The 19,399-nt window shown below is 38.9% G+C and overlaps 1 protein-coding gene across 10 annotated transcripts in view; it reads left to right on the forward strand.

The window, feature by feature from the left end:
- ASPH (aspartate beta-hydroxylase) overlaps window positions 1–18,464 on the forward strand; it is a 112,972-nt gene extending 94,508 nt beyond the window's left edge. For all 10 annotated transcript variants that reach the window (XM_086887015.1, XM_086887024.1, XM_086887045.1 and 7 more), the window contains 4 exons: window positions 2,770–2,905; window positions 3,774–3,865; window positions 8,490–8,623; window positions 14,238–18,464. In XM_086887015.1, coding sequence (XP_086743141.1) covers window positions 2,770–2,905; window positions 3,774–3,865; window positions 8,490–8,623; window positions 14,238–14,388 — 513 coding nt within the window. In that variant the 3' untranslated portion in view covers window positions 14,389–18,464. The remainder of the gene's footprint in view (window positions 1–2,769; window positions 2,906–3,773; window positions 3,866–8,489; window positions 8,624–14,237) is intronic.
- Window positions 18,465–19,399: the final 935 nt, after the last annotated feature.

The raw sequence follows: 19,399 nt of genomic DNA on the forward strand, positions 1-19,399 counted from the left end.
TCCTATTCTGTTTCAATAACAAAGTGAAGTACATTAAACTCTTCACCACAATTTTATTTTATAGTTCAGTGGATTAAAATGGATGTGTAGTCAGTAGTTGTGCTTCACGTGAAGGGTAGCAACCTCTTAATCTCTTCCTGTGTCTTTTATAACCACACATTGAAAGGGTTTGACAGCACAGAGTAAGGATGCTTGCAATATAATAGTCTCACATAAAAACCTCCAATATTAAGAAATCCCTATTAAATCCCTATTAAAAAATCTACATTATTGCCAGATGTACAGCAACTGTAAACTTCAATTGCTATTAGCAACTGTATTTAAAAAGCCATATGGAGGTTTATGGGAATCAGCTGCTAGCAAACAAGTACATATGCTCCCAGTGCTGGTTGCCTCCTGATTTTTCACTAGTAATCAGGATACTAGACCAAATATAATATGAATTTTTTTCTCTAACCTGGAGCTTGATTCCTTATGTATCGTGGAGCCATAAGTATATTCACCTTTTTTCTTGCAGATACCAACTCTTAGATCAGGAGCTGTAAGTCCAAGTCCTGGACTTTAATGATTATACTTTAATGTTGTTTTTTTTGTGTTCTTACTGTTCAAGGTATCCCTGAGAGTCTGTAGTATCAGGGAGACCAAGGCTGGGTGGTGTTTGAATTCCCCACTTTATTTCTCCCTAGGAGCTGTCTGGTGGTCATTATAAAGCATAATCAGTGTATTTTGTAGATGGGGGGGTCTATGTTTTCAGGACAGAAACCCTATTGATTTCTGAGCAATTGATGTGTAAAACATTGAGGACTTAGTTCAAAATCGATGAGATGTATTCAAATAAATTTTTATCTAACATGTTGGGGGAGGGAGACTATAAACACAAGGACAAACACTCACCTTTATAGGTTATCCTTCATCCTGTGGCATTGAGGGAGAGTAGAGGTGACAGAGCAGCTGTTGCCTACAATGCCTTGGACCACCAGAGCTCTTCATGTGTCATCTTGTCTGCCTGGATGAATGCTCCCTGTTACCTTTCTTCAGCTGAGGATGTAGGAGGAGTTTGAGGAAGCACAGAAGAACTTGCAATATCTTCTAAAGTTTTCCAGTTTTGTTGCTCTATATCAATTTAAATTGAGGCGAGTGTGTGTGGAAGTTATTATTTTCTTTCTCTTCTCCAGCCAGTTCAAAGCTAGGTACTCAAGCTGGCATTTCCTTTTGTAGATAGGGTAGTGCTGAACAAGTAGCAGCACAGTTCTCATATACATCTCTGATTAGGTGGAAATTTTTAATCTTTTTTTGTACCATACATTTTGTAAAAGTCTTTCCAAAGTTTACCAAAGATATTTAAAAAAAAAAAAGTCCAAAACAACTCTGCATTTTTATTCAATACTAACTGTTAAATGAGTATTATAGAAACCATCAGTGAGGGAGAATAATGTGAATGCACCAGGAAAAATAAGCGTTCTTCTCGATTTTTTAATAGGTGAGAGAAAAAAACCAATTGGTATGATAGAGATTACTATAATAACAGAAGTGAAATCCATGTTTTCATACACTTTAGCCTAGCTAAAATTGTTCTAGTGGGAGAATGTAGCTGTATTATAGACAACAAGTTCAAGCCAATGTTTGCTTTGTTGAGCCTTTTATGATCTAGCAATATAAACCTATTTTGTCAGATCAACTTTTCCTTTAGGTAAAAAAGCTCAAGTGGAAAATGCAACTGTTTAATTTACATGAGAATGGCTAATAATCATATGAAGTTTTAAGATTAAAAAGGGGTGCTTATATCACCTAGTCTGCTCTCTGTTGTACAGACTTTTGAGTTTCACTCATAATATAAGGAGGTAGTGTGGGAACATACCATAGCTTATTTCAGTGTGAAATGGATTGAAAATGTCTTAGAGAAATGCATTGTTCAAGTGCACAAAGGAAAAATGAAAACTATTCACCCAAAATAAGGTTTAGTGAGAAAAGTAAGCTGCTGGGAAATTGAAGTTGCTTTTATCCAGATCCATTTGTATTGCTATAACATTAAAATGACTTATTATTGGTAGAATAAATGGTTTTCCAAGCTATCTGATTTCTCCAAATATAATGTCCTAAGGCAGCAGAGAACAGAAATTTTAATTCTGCTATTTTGTGGGTTTGTGTGCATGAAGTGTAAGGCAGCTCACACATTCTTAATGGTTGTGTCCATAAATGATCACCTGGCATTTCAAGTTGTATATAATTTTTTCAATAGCATCAACACATGCAAGTGAATCTTGGCAAGCCTTTTTGAAGGTTTAAATCATAAACTTCAACTCAAGTGGTGGGTTTAAATTTGGCCTCTTTGGTCTGTAATATTCTGCCAGCACCTGGAGTTCCAAGTTATGTGAGTAGTTTTCCAGTTGTAGGAATGCTTCCTGGTCACATGCACAGCATTTAGGAAGATCAATACATTTATCTTGCAATACCAATTGATCACTTAAAGAGCCCTTAAGCTCATCAAAAAGCAAGTCTAAGTGAGGCCTCATCTGCAAAGAGGCTGGCTATTGTGGAAATCTTACAATCCCAATGTAACTGAATCTGAAGAATGGTGTGAAAATTATTTTTCCTGCCTTAACATGTCAGAAGGGAATAAAATTTAAAGCAACTTGATAATAATGGTGAACACTTTCTTTTATTACTTTCAAATAAAAAATTAAAGTTAACAATGACAGGAAAAAATACAAATGGTACTAAAGCCAAACACAGTAATTTCTCAGTGCAGTAACATGGCTCTCACAACAGTCCTTAGAGAAAAACTGGAAGCTCATTCGGGATGAGGGTCTTGCTGTGATGGATAAAAAAAGAAGCCTCTTCCTGCCTGAAGATGAGAACCTGCGGGAAAAAGGAGACTGGAGCCAGTTTACCCTATGGCAACAAGGTAAAACATTCTGTATTTCTTCTCTTACCTCAATTTCATGACCTCAGAATAACATAGTGGAATTATGAGTAGCAACACAGCTTTTCTCAGAACTGTTTTTGTAATCAGTGTGTACAGAGGAAGGGAACTGATAAAACAGTGTTCAGGACCCCTGTGACAATGAACAGGAGTTCTTTATTCTAAACCATGTTGTCCCCAAACACTTCTAAGGGTCCCTTGAGTATGGTAACTGTTTGATGAGTGTACCCCTCTTCTGGCAAGGCTGCCAACCCTTTACCTGGTAATGCATAATATAGATCAGCCTGAGGGAAGATGGGGACCTGGGAGAAGGCACATGCTCAGTTCTGTGTTGCCAGCTAGGGGAGATCTGTCATTCAGAAATGATACAAGCAAAAGAATATGACTTTAATAAACCTGCTGCCCTGCCCTTGAGTTGTGCATTGGGAGGCCTAACTCTTGGAATGATCTTAAATTCTTATAAAATTCCACATATGAAAGAGTACTGTGAAACAAAATATTAGAAGCAATTTATATCAAAATGTAATCTGGTGTTGAAATGTTATGATACTGGGGACATTTTAATATTTTTCTTCCTATACATCCACATTAGTGATTATATGCTTGAAATAACACTTTTTAAATGGTAGAAAGCCTGGTGTTCACAAATAATGTAAAAGTAAAATGTGTGGGCTTCTAGGATGTTACAACATGAAAGTACCTAGGTTGCACAGTCTGTAAAATGGGAATAGTAATATTTGTCTGTCTCTCAGTGTCAGATCTTTGGCAGCTTTGTTGCTCTTCTGCAAAGTAGAAAATGGAAATGTTCATTCATTGCTCTTACCAATGTTCTATCCATGATTCTCACTAGGAAGAAAAAATGAGAATGCTTGTAAAAGTGTTCCGAAAACTTGTGCTTTATTGGAAAGATTTCCAGAAGCTACTGGCTGCAGAAGAGGACAGGTACCTGGCAAACTTCTTCATTTTTGCAAATTCATATGTTGGGAGCAGGTGATTTTGAGGAATAGAGGAACATATATAGAGGAATGCACAATTTTGGTATATGTAGTGATGCCTCAAGCACACGGTAAACTTAACAATAAAAATATGCCGTATTTTAATTGTCTGCAAATACCAGGTGAAATATGCTAGCTGAAGCCTTTCTATGGACTCTTTTGTTGAGCCATTTTACCTTGTGTTTCCTGGGAGCTTGTGGTAGTTGAGTAGGTATTTTCCATGGGTCAACCAATAGGTAATGACTGGCTAAACCTCAGCCTGAAGTGACCTGATCTGACTCGTAGCCTAACTCTGCTTTGAGCAGGAGGTTGGATTAGGTCCTTTCTAACCTGAGCTTTTCTTTATTTTTTGATCTGAACCTAACTTTATATGATTAATTTAGTGAGCCAGATTCTCCCTGTGATAAACTTCACCTGTCTACCCCAGCCTGGCTGCATTAGACAGAGGGAGAAATCACCTTGTGGAATCCAAATAGTGCTGCCACATGCTTCTTTCCTGAAGATAAAGGAAATATATTTTGCATTCATGAGTGTGGGTGCCAACAAAATTTGTTTCAAGTGCCTACAATGACTATTCAGCTATCAGTTAACCTCATTTAGACCTCTATGGGTCAGTATACATGCAGTGATTCTGTAGGACATAACTTTTCATTTTTTTTCAAGTTATTCTATTTTGTCTATAATGACTATGTGAGAATGTCCTTCATATGGCAAAACTAAGGATGTAAATTTGAAAAGCACAGTGCTAGTGCAGCCCTAATTTAGACATTTGAGTGTATGTGTTCATCTTTTTGACCAGTCCTTTGCATTTGATGTGCAGAGCTACACTGGGTGGCCACTGCTGTGGGGATGAACAAGGCTGTTGTTTCATTGATTGGTTGTAAAGGCTGGTTATAGTGACTATAACTGATGAGTGAATATAGTGAATATAACTCAATGTGGCTACAAGAAAACTGCTCTCAGTTGCATCCAGAGCCAAAATGGATCTGTCCCTGAGAGCAGATTCTCTTTGAGAGCTACTGTTTTGTTCGTCATATCTTGGTGTTATCACCACAATATGGTTTGCAGAAATGTTGTATATTTACAGCTGTAGCTGTAGTCACTGGTTTTGAAGATATAAATGTAAAATAATCTGAAAAGTAATTCTCTAGAAGTCTGAAGTTTTACATCCACTGTTATGAGATGCCTATGGCAATTTTAGTTTATGTTACTCGGATGTTACTGCTAAAATAAAATACCAGCTGATCCCTATTCACATTTGTTAGCACTGCTAAGCAATGGGAACAAACAAAATCAGGAAATAAGGAATTCTGTGGTGGATAGACTATTTGGATGCTTTTGTCACCTCATGTAGTGACAAAGATAAAAGAAATGTAAAATAATCAACTACCTGCTCAGTGCTGCTGAGACACTGTATAGAACAATAAGAAGTGATCAAAATTACAATATTCTTCTTAAAAATAGCAGTAAACTACATGTGTCACAGCTAGTTTTAATTCTGGACATTTCTTACATTGCAGCCATAGTAAAACTCATTGGTAGTTTAGAACAGTTTATCTATAGCACTTGAGCACAGCACGCAGATGTAATTCACAGACACATCCAGACTGATCTGCATGGGCAGATAATGTGCATGACAGTAATCAGCCTTCAGTGCTGGCACGTTGGCATTACAGAAATTGTTTGTCTCAGATATTAGTGAGTATCCTGCATCACTTGTTCACATTGCAGTAGGGTCCAGCACATCACAGTGTAGCAGACTTGGGTGGGAGGCTCTGTGTTCACCATGGCCACTGGAGCTCATCACTGGCTGTCATAAGAAACTGCCAGTAAGCTGAGGCCTCAGACAGCAAGGATGGCTGGGGCAAGAGGCACAAGCTGTCTTCTGCTGGTTTTGTTAACAGCTGGAGAGCATGCAACGACTTAGTCTGTAGGATTTATCAAAACTACTCTGTCCCAGCCAAATGTGCAGATTTCTCAGCTGAAAAGGTGCTTCTCACCACTGCCATGCATTATTCACACTTCCTGTTCTCTGAGTTGTTGTAGGATGAATCAAAAAGTTTGAGGTGAGGAGGGACACCTGGAGATTACTTAGTCCAACCCCTTGCCCAAAGTATGATGAATTAGAGCAGGTTGCTGTGTCCAGCCAGGTTTTGAATGCCTCTAAGGATAGACTCTACAGCCTCTCTGGGCAACCTGTTCCTGTGTACAGTAAAAAAGTGTTTCCTTATGCTTAAATGGCATTTCCTGTGTTTCAATCTTTGTCCATTGTTTCTTTGCCTTTCACTGGATGCTATTGAGAGGAGCCTGCCTCTGCCTTCTTCACTCCTCTCATCAGGTATTTATATGTATTGACAAGATCCTTCCTTGAACCTTATTTTCTCCATGCTGAACAGCCCCGACTACCTCAGCCTCCCTTTGTATGTTAGATTCTCCCATCCCTTAACCCCCTTTGTAGCCCTTCACCTGCTCCAGTGTGTCTATGTCTCTCTCACAGTAGGTAGCACAGAATTGTGTCCAACATTTAAGACATCTCAGCAACTCTGAGGGGAAGGATAAGCTCCCTCAACAGGCTGCCAGAGCTCTCCATAATGCAACCCTGGAAGCTGTCACTGGCTTTGCTGCAATGCTGGCTCTTGTTTCATTTGGACACTGTGAGGACCCTTTGAGGGCCCCCTGTGAGGACTCCACAGTGTCTTTCTAGAAGGTTGTTTTTCAGACAGTTTTCCATCAGCCTGTATTGGTGCATGCCTCCCTAGTGCAGAATTTTATGCTTCTTTCTGTCAAATATTTTAAGATTTGTGTTTCTCCTATCTCCAACCTGCCAAGGTCTTTATGAAAGGCAGAAGAAAAAAAAAAAAAAAAAAAAGTAGTGTATTGGTCATTTCTATTCAATTTTCTATGATTTGTAAACTTGCTGAGGGGGATGCACTCTGTCCCATTTCTGAGTCACTGTGAAGCTCTTAATCAGTGCTGGACTGAGCCCTGTAATGCACCTATGATGAGTGGCCTTCAGCTGAACTTTGTGCCTCAGATCATAACTTGTTGTGCTTGGCTTAAGCACCAGGTTTCAATCCTCTTCATTGGGAACTTGTCTAGATTCTATTTCCTCGCTTTGTTGATTAGGATGTTTATGGCAGACTGATCAAAGACTTAATGCTGAGATAAACAATATCCACCAAGCTAGAAACCTCACCACAGAAAGCTGGTAAAGTACAGAATCCCCTTCACAAACCCATACTGACTACAGCCAGGTACATTCTTTCATGCTTTTGAAAATTGTTTCCAGGATTACCTGCTCCATCACCTTTCCAAGGGCTGAGGTGAGGCTGACTAGACAGTAGTTCCTCACACCATCCTACTTACCCTTCTTGAACAATGTTTCCTTTCTACCAGCTCTCAGGGACCTCTGCTGGTAGCAGTGACCTTTCAAAGATTTTGTGGATTATATGTGGGTTCACACCATCCCTCAGGCCTCGGGGTGGATCCCATCATGACCCATGAACCAGATTGTTGAGTTTGTTTAAATGTTCCCTAACCTGATCCTTCTCCACAGAAGATAAATCATCTGTACTCCAGTCTATTTCACTGGTCTCAGGTGCCTGGCACTCCTGAAAGTCAGTCATACCAGTAAAGATTGAGGCAAAGAAGACATGTAGTGCCTCAGCCTTTTCCATGTCCTTTGTCATCAGATATTTTGTCATGTTTAGTAGCTGGGTATGTTTTCCCTAGACTTGCTTTTATTGCTGAGATATTTGTAGGAATCTCTCCTTTAACCCTTCAATTCTATCTCCAGATTCAGCGCCAGGAGAGCTTCAACTTTTCCTAAGCTCATCCCTGCCTGTGCAGTGTCTCTATAGTCTTCCTGTGTGACCTGATCCTTCTTTCCTTCTTCCGCTTCCTGTATACTTCCTTTTTGCGTTTCATTTTTTTCTGGGTTGCCTTGCTTCCTGCACATAAGAATTACCAAGTTTGGACAAGGACTTAAAAATCAACCAGCTGACCTAGACCCCTCTTCTCTCATGGGATTTTCCCCAGCACATGCCTAAGACCAAATCTTCTCTCCTGAAGCTGTGGGTAGTAATTCTGCTTTTTTACTTTCTCCATCCTCTCAGGATCTTGAACTCCACCTTCTCATGGTTGCTACAGCCAAGGCTGACAGTGACCTCCACAGATACGTGATCTGAGAGGGGCTGGCCAGTCTGATGAACACAAGCCTTGTGTCTCCTATTGTCCATCCTTTTTAGTCTTGCCATAAGAAAGAAGGTTTTTTTTCTGACTGTAGACAGAAGATAATTATTTTCAGCTTGAAATGTGAATACTGGTTATTTTAAGTAAAATTAAAACTATGTACTTTCATACACAAACACGCCCCTGGTTTCATACACACACCACAAGACATGTTTTGTGACATTTAGGATATGAGAGAAAGCTGCAGCTGAAACTCAAACAAAAGATGGCATTACATTTTTCACCCATCACCAAGGATGAGACTAAATGAAGTCCTGAACTCCAAGCAGCATGGCTGTGAAATAGAATGTGTTCAAAAATGTGCCTTTCTCTTCTTGCAGATCAAATACTCTATCATGCACCCAGGGACTCATGTCTGGCCCCACACAGGGCCCACCAATTGTCGCCTGAGGATGCATTTGGGCTTGGTGATCCCTAAGGAAGGCTGCAGAATACGGTGTGCCCAAGAATACAGGTAATGTTGCAATGTTGGGTTTTTTTTTAATTGTTTTGGGGAGAGGGGTTGCTTGCTTGCTTGCTTGCTTGCTTGGTTTTTGGGTTTTTTCCCCCCCACTTGAGGAAAGACTGAAAAAGGGATGTAACTGCACGTAGTTAAAAAAAGAAAAAAGGGGGTTTTGTGATGACCAGGATGTGTAATATATTTTTATATATTATGTATATATATATATATTTTATATATAATATATTTTTTATATTAATGTAATGCATTAAACAGGCAGTTTGCACTCTGACTCATAGAACAGAATTATAAATATCACTTCTGAAACAGTGCCAGGAGAGCCTTTCAAGACAAACCTGCTCTTCTCTGCTAAGGCATGAAAATAACAGTAGGTTTGGTCAATGGGGTCTCTGCTTACTCTTATCATGCCAGCCTAATATTGCTGCCAACAGAGTTCCTGTATTTGTTTTGATTTTGGAGAGACTTAGAATTTGTTGCTTCTTTGGCAGAAGCTAAGACTAAGATATACCTACATTTTCACTGCTGTGACAGAATACCATGGTACTTCTGGCAGAAGTCTCCTTTTCTGCTTATATTTTTTGTTATAATTCAGTTAAAATACTCCAGTTGAAGTTGATCTCAGGATGAAGATATCTATAAAGTTTTAGGCCCAATGAATTACACAGGTGGCTTTTTTTTTTTTTTTAAGTGTGCTTTAAGTGAAATTTCTTATCCATTAGGGGAAAAATTATACTGAATTTCAAGTCAGTTTTATCTCTATTTGCTCAGTCCAAAATGAAATTAAATGAAATGGTTTATACATTTATAATCAGGGCATATACTCCCCTTAGAAATATGGGGAAATGTGCTAAGTTTTTTGTATTATATTATTGAACACAGAAAGAAAAATGTGGTGTTAACTATACTGCCAATTGCTTACAGGCTTAATTTGCTGAGACTTAAGTGAAATTCTCATAATACTTAGTATCTGTACATGTATTTTGAAAGACTCTTGTATTGTCTGCAACTTCTGAGGGCAGCAAGTGTTAATTTTTAATTATTTTCAATGTAATAATGAAATGGTAGAAATATAATTGATTTGATATTGAGAAATGAAATTCTACTCTTATCTGCATGACTGTAATACATAGCAAAGGAGGTTTTTTTGATAACATTTGAAAACAACCACAACTGGAAATCTTTGGAATTTTTGAGGATAGAAGTATCCAGCTGTTAATAGCAAAAAGTGTTGTTACTGTACTCTCCTGCCAGCATGTAGCTTATAATGAATGTTACAACCTATGCTACCCACATCTAGGAAGTGACTGACTTTTTTTCCAGCTTTCCAATCAAACATCCAAGACAAGCTGGGAGGAGGGAGAGGTAGCTAATTGCCTTAGAGGACTGATAAAGAAGCATGGATTCTTTTCACTTTAGGACATCAGTGTGAGTTCAGATTGGTGGTGACTGCATGGCGTTACCATTAGGTGGCTGTAGCCATTAGTAGCTACCATTAGTAGCTGGTGTGAACAAAAGAGTGGTTTTGCTCTGCTGCCAAGAGAGCAGGTGCCCACAGCTCACCACCTGTTATAAGGTTGGCACCCTTCTTTGTCTTAACCTGGACAGAAGGGATAATCCTGTGGAGAATGAACTTAACTACCTCCTTGGTAGCAACAGTCCTTCAAAGTCAAGAGCAGAAAAATGCCTGTTGCTCCAGACAGAACATAGAGCTTGTCAGTGTCCAGGGTCCAGAACCTGGGTTGATCTTATGCATCAGACATATTCATTTCACATGTAAAACACTTGAGAGGTGATTACAACTTCTGCTGAAATGTGCTAAGATCAGTTGCTTACAGCAAGAGCTGTACATTCAGAAACAAGGGCGAGATTTTCCATGGAAGCACTCAAAGTGTGTCTATTGCTGGCAGTGAAAGGGCTTTTATGTATCCTTCCCCTATGGCAGAGGAGGTGTGTGAACTACTGTCAAAGGGAATGGTGCCAGGAGGAAGATTTACCTTGAGAAATTTCCAATTCTTTCCTCCTGGTGGTTCAGAGCAGTGGTAAACTGGTGGTTTCCAATAGGAGAGCTGGCTGGAAGAGGAAGATTAGCATCATGCCTTTTCTGGCCTCCTGTGCCACTGCTGTGTGCGTGAGGGAGCAAAAGAAACAATGAGAATTTCATGCTTGGTTACCTCTGTGCCACCCAGCGTGGTTGTTTAGAGAGTTTCAATGCAACTCATCATTTGATGGACAGGCAAATCAGCACTGCCTAGTGCTGTGTTTTACTCCTTCACTTGCAGAAGAGTTTTTTACAGCAGTTTGGGATTGGTATACCTTGTGGTTGAGGGCCACAAAGATGATCAGAGGGCTGAAATACCTCTCCTATGAGGAAAGGCTGAGAGAGCTGGGGCTGTTTGGCTTTGAGAAAAGAGACTCCAGAGAGACCTCATGATGGCCTTTAAGTACTTGAAGGGAACTTTTAGGAAAGACTGGGACAGTTTGTATCAGATAGGTTGCAACAGGGCGAGGGGTAATGCTTTTGAACTAAAAGAAGGTCAGTCTAGGTTATATATACAGTAGAAGTGCTTTATAGAGAGAGTGGTGAGACACTGGAACAGGTCACCCACAGGGATTATAGATATTCCATCCCTAGAAATATTCAAGGTGAATCTAGACAGGGCTTTGAGCAACTAATTGAGTTGAAGATGTCCCTGCTCATTGTTGGTTTTGCCTTTAAAGGTTATTTCAACCCAAACTATTACAATTCTATGTTTCATGTTCTTTATAGCATTGATCATTTTAGGTCACTTGGCCATTTTGGACTCCCAGCTCTATAAAGTACATGGTATAATGCACAAAAGTGGTGGATAAATAATATCTAATTATCATAATCCAACATTGCTGTTAAGGAAGGTAACCTTATGTTGAAATGAAAGTGAAGGTATGCAGAAGCCAGTCTGAGATCTCATCTTTAACAGGTAACACTAGAGCTGATACGGAAAATTATCTGGAAACTACCCCAAAGTGGCTCAGCACCAGACCAGAACAATATGGTCCCTGTGTTACCACTGAAATGTGTTTCTCACACCATCAGGCTTCTAGAAAATATTTATTTGCATGCTAATAGTGGGGTTTGTAGCCTTTTCAAAAGGGGCTAATAGTCCCGTCAGCTTTATGACTTTTTCTTTGTTGTGCAAAACAGCCGATCCCATTATGATGCAAATGATAGATCCTGGGTTTTAACCTCTGAAGCTACTTCATCTGGGTGCCTGGGTTTTTATTGTCCTTTACCAGAGTTGCACTTTCAGGCTATTTAGAGCAGTTCTTTTCAGGCTTGATTTAATTAAAAAAAAAAAAAAAAAGCAAACCAACACCAGAAACAAAATAACTGAAAAAAACCCTAAACCAACCAAAAACCCAGCTACTCCCCTCAACAAGAAAAACAGCACTAGATCTCAATTGCTTCAGACAAAGCAAAATCAAATCCCCCAACCCTCCCCAAACACCATCACCAAACGCCCCTGGCGCCATCTCCCAAAAACACCCTAGTCAAACCCCCCAAAATCAACCCCCCACCCAAAAAACTCTAAAAAACCCCAGAAAAAAACCCAAAAAATAAACCAGCCCAATAAAAGAAACCTAAAACAATTATACAACCCAAAGTGTGCTTTAATTTCTTTTACCACATTATAGCACTGCAAGTGGTTTACTCCCATGGACTTTAATAAAACCAATGTAACTTTGGTGCAGTAGCAGTAACTCAGGGTCTATGTGACATACAACATTTTTGTTACCAGATAACTCATGTGGTAGCACAAACCCACACATGATCATATCTGAAACCTGCAAAAGGCTATTTGTCTGGGCCTTTAAGGCATGTGCAAGTTAGTGTGAATTTTTTTACTGGGTTATGCTTTCTGGTTTGTCTACCCTTGTTTCAATTATGTTTAGCTGATTATTTCAATTGATCCTTTTTCAATTTCTCTTCAGAACGTTACAGCATAACCCCATACATTTTGATGGTTAGGTTTTTTTTTCCTTTTGTTGAATTAAAAATATGGAGATGAATTGGAAGTATGAACCTAATTTTCACCCTGTTTTTGAAAAAAGAAAATTGTTTTCTCTGTAAATGAATACAGCTGAATGAGCTTAAGCAATGCATTTCCATCTTTGATGGCAAGGCCTTTGTGTCTTTACCATTGTTACCGTTCAGAGTGTTTACTTCCCTCTGAGGGCATCCATCCTCTTGGATTGTTTCAGCTCCTGAGGTATCCTGTTAAAAAAATTGAGTGTGTGTTCATGATAGAGTGTCTTTAGGAAGGAATGTTTCTTTGACCATTGTGACCTTGACTGTTATTCATCTAGCCTCACCTGAAGGTGTATAATGAGGTGTTAAATTTCTTTTCAAAATTATGAATCCAGGTCTCAGCAGGCTGGAGAGGCTGCCAGCTGAAATGTGATGAGGTTCAACAAAGGCAAATGCAAAACCCTGCAGCTGATAACAGATAAACACCTTGCAGCTGTAGTGGCTGGGTGATGACTGCCTAGAAAACAGCTTTGCAGAAAAGGGCTTAAGCACGCTAGGGACCAAGTTGAACAAGACTAATAATCTTCTTTTGTATTGATGAGGTCTAGCTGTGTACTGGACTGTGTTAGTATATTTGTAGGAAGCAGTTTGAGCAGTACAATTTTTGCCTCTCTCTTCTGCATTCAAGACACTGCCTCTGGAGTACCATGTCCAGTTTGGGACACTTTAGTACAAAAAAAAAGTCATTGACAAACTAGAGGGACTCCAGTGGAGGATGAATAAGATGATTAGGGGTAGAAACTTAACAAACTGGTTTGGAGTCTGGAAACTAGAAGGCTAAAGAGTAGCCTAGTTACTGTTTTAACTACTAATGGGTGACTGTGAGGGAGACAGAGCCAGACTCTTTTCAGAGAGGTACAGTTGTAGAACGGGAGGTAATGAACACAAGTGACAGTGAAGGAACTTTCTATGTAAAAGGGAGTTTTCACAATAAGATGGTAGAGTGCCCACGGTTGCAGATATCTCAGGTTCTTCAGTAGTGGATTTTTTAATATTTCATCTAACTTCAAAGTTGGATCTAACTTTGTAGTGAGTCCTTCTATGAGCAGAAGTCCTTCTTGGACCACATGACCTTCCAAAGGCATTGCTCTGATTTTTAGAAAAAGCAAATTGATTTAAAGTAACTTCTTTTTGAACCATATGACCATTTTACTAGTCATTCCCTCAGTTTCCATCACTTATGTACATCACTAATGTATCTGATTAGAAATTAAGAAAAGTGGATTATCACACCAGTATTATAACCACTCCCTGTTTAATGGACTCAAGTCATTAAAAGTATAATAAATAGCATATATCATAAATGTCTGAATGTGTTTGTGAGCATAACTGTGCAGAATGAGGGGGAAAATAACATGAAAGTCCATTAGACTGATCTTTCTGTGGTTTATTTAAAGCTCTCATACTCCACTCTCTCTGGATTAGGCAGTGAAATCTTGATTGTGCAAGATGTCAAAGATCATCTTCAGAGTTGATCTTTAGCTTACCTGCTCCATGGCACTTCAAATGCTACACTAAAGTATGTTCTTTTTTGTTTCACAGAGACTGGGAAGAAGGGAAAGTTCTTATTTTTGATGACTCTTTCGAACATGAAGTATGGCAGGATGCTGAAAGTTATCGCCTGATATTCATTGTGGATGTGTGGCACCCTGAGTTAACAGCTCAACAGAGACGTACCCTTCCTGCTATTTAGAGGGTTTCTTCTGATGTGTGGAGCAGAGGAGTATTAACTCCTTTGGAGTATGAAAATAGGATTAATTTATCCAGCATACAAAATATACAAGCATTTTAAGGGTAAGAAAAGATAAGGGTGACATTCTACAATCACAGTGGACTTGGTTTAAAAAGAAAGAAAAAAGAAGCCATGTTTTGTTTCATACTGATACAGCACTGATTTGTATTGTTTTTCTGGCTGCTAGTCTGAAAACACAAGTCTTGTCAGCCAAAAGGCAATAGATCCGGATTTTCAAACTGAGGAATGTGCAGATGTTTTTGCCATGCCTGTATTTTCTTTACAAAATCAGTCACCTGCTTAACTGTGTTCAGGCACAAGATTTATGATTTTACATCTAGGGAATACTTCCTTGCTTTCTGTCTGGGAAGCAACATGTAAGATATTTGCAAACATATGCACACAATTGACTTTGAAAATCAGTATGCAGGTGTAATGTTAGCTGCTTTAGGCATAGAGCATGTCCCTATGTTATCACTGTAGATAATGTGAATGGATTATGTGTGTTTTGTACTTTTTCTACCTGAGTAACTGTATTTTTCTAGCTTAATTATGAACAAATCTTCTTTAATTAACCACTATTTTTTAAAAAAGGTGATAAATATACACAAGTGTATCTCCAGCTATCAGCAGAAGGAAAATGCTGTATATGAACAAATTTCATTTTTGCCAAGTGTGGCCTTCTTTTGTCTTCCTGGAAATGTAAACAGAAACTTGCATAATAGCTGCCTAGTGAAGCTTTGTTCTTCTAAAACAGAATAGTTCTCTTAGTTAGCGTGTGGCCTTCAGCTTGATAATGTGATTTTGGAAAATGTTGAGCAAATCTGACATTTTTAGGCTCAGATCCTAAAGTACTTGACAGTATATGGTGAGCTGCTGTTTCTCCTATCATTACCAAAGCTTCTGCTGTGATATCCTATTTCTACCCAGTGGAGGGTCTGGGACCCCTTCTTCAAGGGGCTCCTCCTTGGCTGCCCTTGGGTGGTCATTCAGCAGAAAAAAAAAATACATGAAGAATTTCTTGTGCTTTGGGCAGAAGGACAAGGTCCAACTTGGCTTCCTGCCCGAATGCAGAGCAGACAAAGAGCTTCAGGTTATTAACTCATATTAACTTCCACTGCCAGCATCCTACCGGGTGCTAGAATGATCCTCTAATTGACCTAATGGTGTTTTCCTTGCCTTGAAATGTGTGATATAATGCTGAAGTAGTCTGATCCCAGTAATGTTTACAGTATGCTCTGTATTTGCCATACAGAATTTGCCATGTGGTAAAAAGGTCTATTTTCAAGAAAGAAAACTAGCTACATGTTTAAGCAGTTGGCAGGTCTTTTGGGTGTGTACTGTTTAATGGGAGATAGAGTGTGCAGGACCCTCTGCTTTTGACTTCGAAGAACACTAACAGGGGAGAGAGAGAGCAGAGATTTGATGTTTATGGCTGGCTGTTATCTCCTCACCCACAGCACCAGCTGGCTCTGGACAGGTGTGCCAGGATGCTCTGGGCATCATGACTGACACTTGTGAGTGACAAACTCTAAGCAAGGAGACACTGGGATTACTTAGTCTCCGCAGCTTTGACTTTGTTGTCCAAAAGCCATGGAACAGTTTTTATTTGAGTAGTACTCAGTGTTTTATTACTGCAGAGTCTACATCATGGCATTGGAGTATCGTGACCTGAATGTCACATTTGCTGAGGCAAACTGCAGATAAGAGCTCTGAATTCCCATAAACTGAATGCTTTTCAGATTTTTGTATTTTACTAGGTAATTAAATCTTGTAATGCCATATAACACATGGTGACTGCGCCATAAATTAGTGTAACCAGTTTCTGGAAGCGTGCACTTTAATTTCCTCTTTTGAATATTAAACTGATAAACCCTCTCTTATCAAGAGTCATTTTTAGACAGCTAAGATAATTAGGTTTTCACATGTTGTCCATATCAAAAATAATCATGAAACTATACACAATGTACAAGAAAGTAACAGTTCTCAGTTAATAATAATGAGAAAACTGTAAAGATTTATAAGTTTCATACTTTAGAAAATATAAAAATACTTTTGGAGATCATTTGGAGAATCATGCAAAGCTTGAAATAAGGTACTTCTTGTTGTGGGGGGTAAAAGAATAAAAATATTTTTTAAATATCCTGTTAACTGTCAAGTCAAAGCCTATATTTTATATCTTTTTGAAGTGATCAAACAGTAAAAATTATAAGGTAATTCTCTAAAATAAAGACAGTGTGTGCAAAAAAAAATCAATAACTTTTTAAACAAAAATTGATGGTTTAGGAATATTTTTATTAATGTTGCATTTTAGTTTCTATAGCTCAGAGTAAATGCTAAAGGAGTGGTAAAGGCTTTGGAGCTTTATTTATGAAAATCCATGCCGTCCTTCAGATTATTTCATTGATCCTTTGAAGGCCCACACTTTATCTTGTCCAACTGCAGTTGGCAAATAGATAAAATTGGCAAATAGATAAAAGTAATCTCCCCAAGATGTGTGTGTGCCAGAGTAGCACTGTCTATTAGATTGTGTAGTGATATATCGACCATTTAAAAATCTTAAGTGCCTCAAATAAGACAAGGTGTTCCTGCAACACTGAAGGGAATCTATTCTATGCCCACCTGTCAGGGAGCAGAGAGTGGATAATTTCATTAGGTACAGTTACTGGATTAGCTCTATACGTGGTGAGGATACATAGAGCAGACTGCAGAAATTATGTAGTGAATTACTGGCATATGGTTTTAGGTGTTCCTGTTTGCCAACTGGTATTCTGTCTTGAAAAAGCTTTTTTGAATGGAAGTGGTTTTTTCAATGGAAATCCAATGCAATTTGTGTTTTTTGGTTTTTTTTTTTTTGTTAGATTTATTTACAGAAGGAAATGGCAGACAAGGGCAATATAGTTTGTAACACAGTATGTACTCATCACGATGTTAGGAGGTGGCTTCCACCTTGTCTTTTGTTACCTTGCTTGCACAGAATCTGTGTAAGAGCCTAGGGTTAAATGCAGGCTTCATACACTTACATACAAGGCATCATATGTATTTATTCATACCACAGTTAAAGAAAGTAAATAATTTATCCTTTGCGAGGTTTGATCCTCAAGGAGAAGATGTCAGTGGTATTTGCACTTCTTGGGCAGGACAAGACCCACTTTTATGAACAGTGATTGTAACAGATTATCACAAAGATTCAATGGCAATGGGGGTAAGTGTATTAACAGAAAAATCACAAACCAAAGTATTCCTTCCTTAGTGCTGCAGTATAATAGCAAATGTCTGTCTTTTTTTGTCTCTTTGGGTTTTCACTTTCTGCTTTAAGCACATTCTCTTTGACAAATCCAAATGCCTTTTAGTCTCTGTGAGCCCAGGGAAGAGAAAGGAACTGCTACCAGGACTTGACATCCGTGTTTCCTATAATAGGTGGTGATGATGTCAGGTGGGGGAGAATGGAAGAAACCCCAAAGATAAATGGGCTCAGTCATCTTATTTTTTAATGTTCTTGCAAGCTTCTGCTTCTTTTTCTGACTCCTGCATTGCTTTTCTGGGACCATCCACTGCTGGGACCATCCACTGGCTCTCTATCATGGAGGCCAGGCTTTGTATGAATGACATGTTGCTGCAATAAGAGGTTTGTCTGAGTGAGGTTATTCTGCACAAAAACTAGTGGGTAAATCCCAGGTGTGTTGATAGGATCTGGCAGGATGTCCCTTCTGTCCTGTGCAGGCATAAAATGTCATTGTAGATAAAGGCAGTATTTTGTTAGTCCATCTTTTAGGGCTGGCCATGTCCACTTGAACAATGTCATCACTTCAGCCTAACACTTGAGAATTCAGTGGGTGTTCCAGTGCACATTAAAAGCCCTTGTGCCCATTATCATCTCATTTTGTATGTATGGTTTACACTGCTACCTTTGATATATTGTTGCCAAGTGCTTGTTCTAGTAAGTTGTCAATGTATGGCAATTTAATTGAAGATTTAAAGTGTGTACAGTGATTGTAACTGTTTTAGGAAATAAAGTCACTGCACATGCAATTTGATAATGATTGTTCTTTTATTTCTTTAATCTGGTTTCCATTTCAATGAAGGGATGGTACTCTCTTTGCAGCTAGAGCAAACAGAGATATAACAAACTGATCTTTGGCATTTCAGTTCTCCTATTCTTCAACATTTCCTTCTAGCAGAAACTTGTTCTGAATAATTAATTCTAAGTTTTTCTTTTCCATTTTAACCATGGCCCACATCTGCAATCAGCACACCTTTCTGGCTACACTTTTCCCTGACTGCAGGAGGGAAGGGGGTAAATGGCTCTGGAAAGCTTTCCTTGCTGTTGTGACCTAAATGAAGCAATCTAGATTGAACCACTAATCACTGCTGAATTTGTCCAGTGTGTCTCCATGGAACCACCCCCTTCACACGTGCACACACATGCACATGTCTTCTAGGCTCCTGAGTTGCCTGTGGAAATGTTAATCATTATTAAAATCAACTAATTGCCTTTCAAATTCTGTGTGTCTGCTGCTCACACAGCTCATTCCACTCAGCTGTCAGCTTTATAAGGGTTTCAAAAGTTAAGACCAATTTTTGCTAGATACTGAAATGTGACCCCCGTATAAGCTGCATGGATGAGGCAGTCACAAAGTGTCACGTTGAATGGCATTATGCTGGCATTGGGGTTCTTTTTTAAATGTGAAATCCTTCTGTAAAACTCAAATACCCTATAGATGCTGATGATTCTGCCCTCTAACCCAGACTACACTTGCTGATTACAGTGTGAAATTTGAGATGCTTTTCTTTAAAACTCTTACAATCTTCACTTCTATAAAATGATCATCCCTGATGGAGTCTTCAGGAACACTATTAACACACCCTGGTTTCTTTAAACAGAGAATGCAGTCCCACCATTTCCAACAATTTAATGTCACAAATCAAAGTGGAAAAAAAAAAAAAGAAAGAAGAAATCCAATTCTTTGTA

Source organism: Cyanistes caeruleus, chromosome 1 (assembly GCF_971803275.1).
Source record: "Cyanistes caeruleus chromosome 1, bCyaCae1.hap1.1, whole genome shotgun sequence".
Taxonomy (NCBI): domain Eukaryota; kingdom Metazoa; phylum Chordata; class Aves; order Passeriformes; family Paridae; genus Cyanistes; species Cyanistes caeruleus.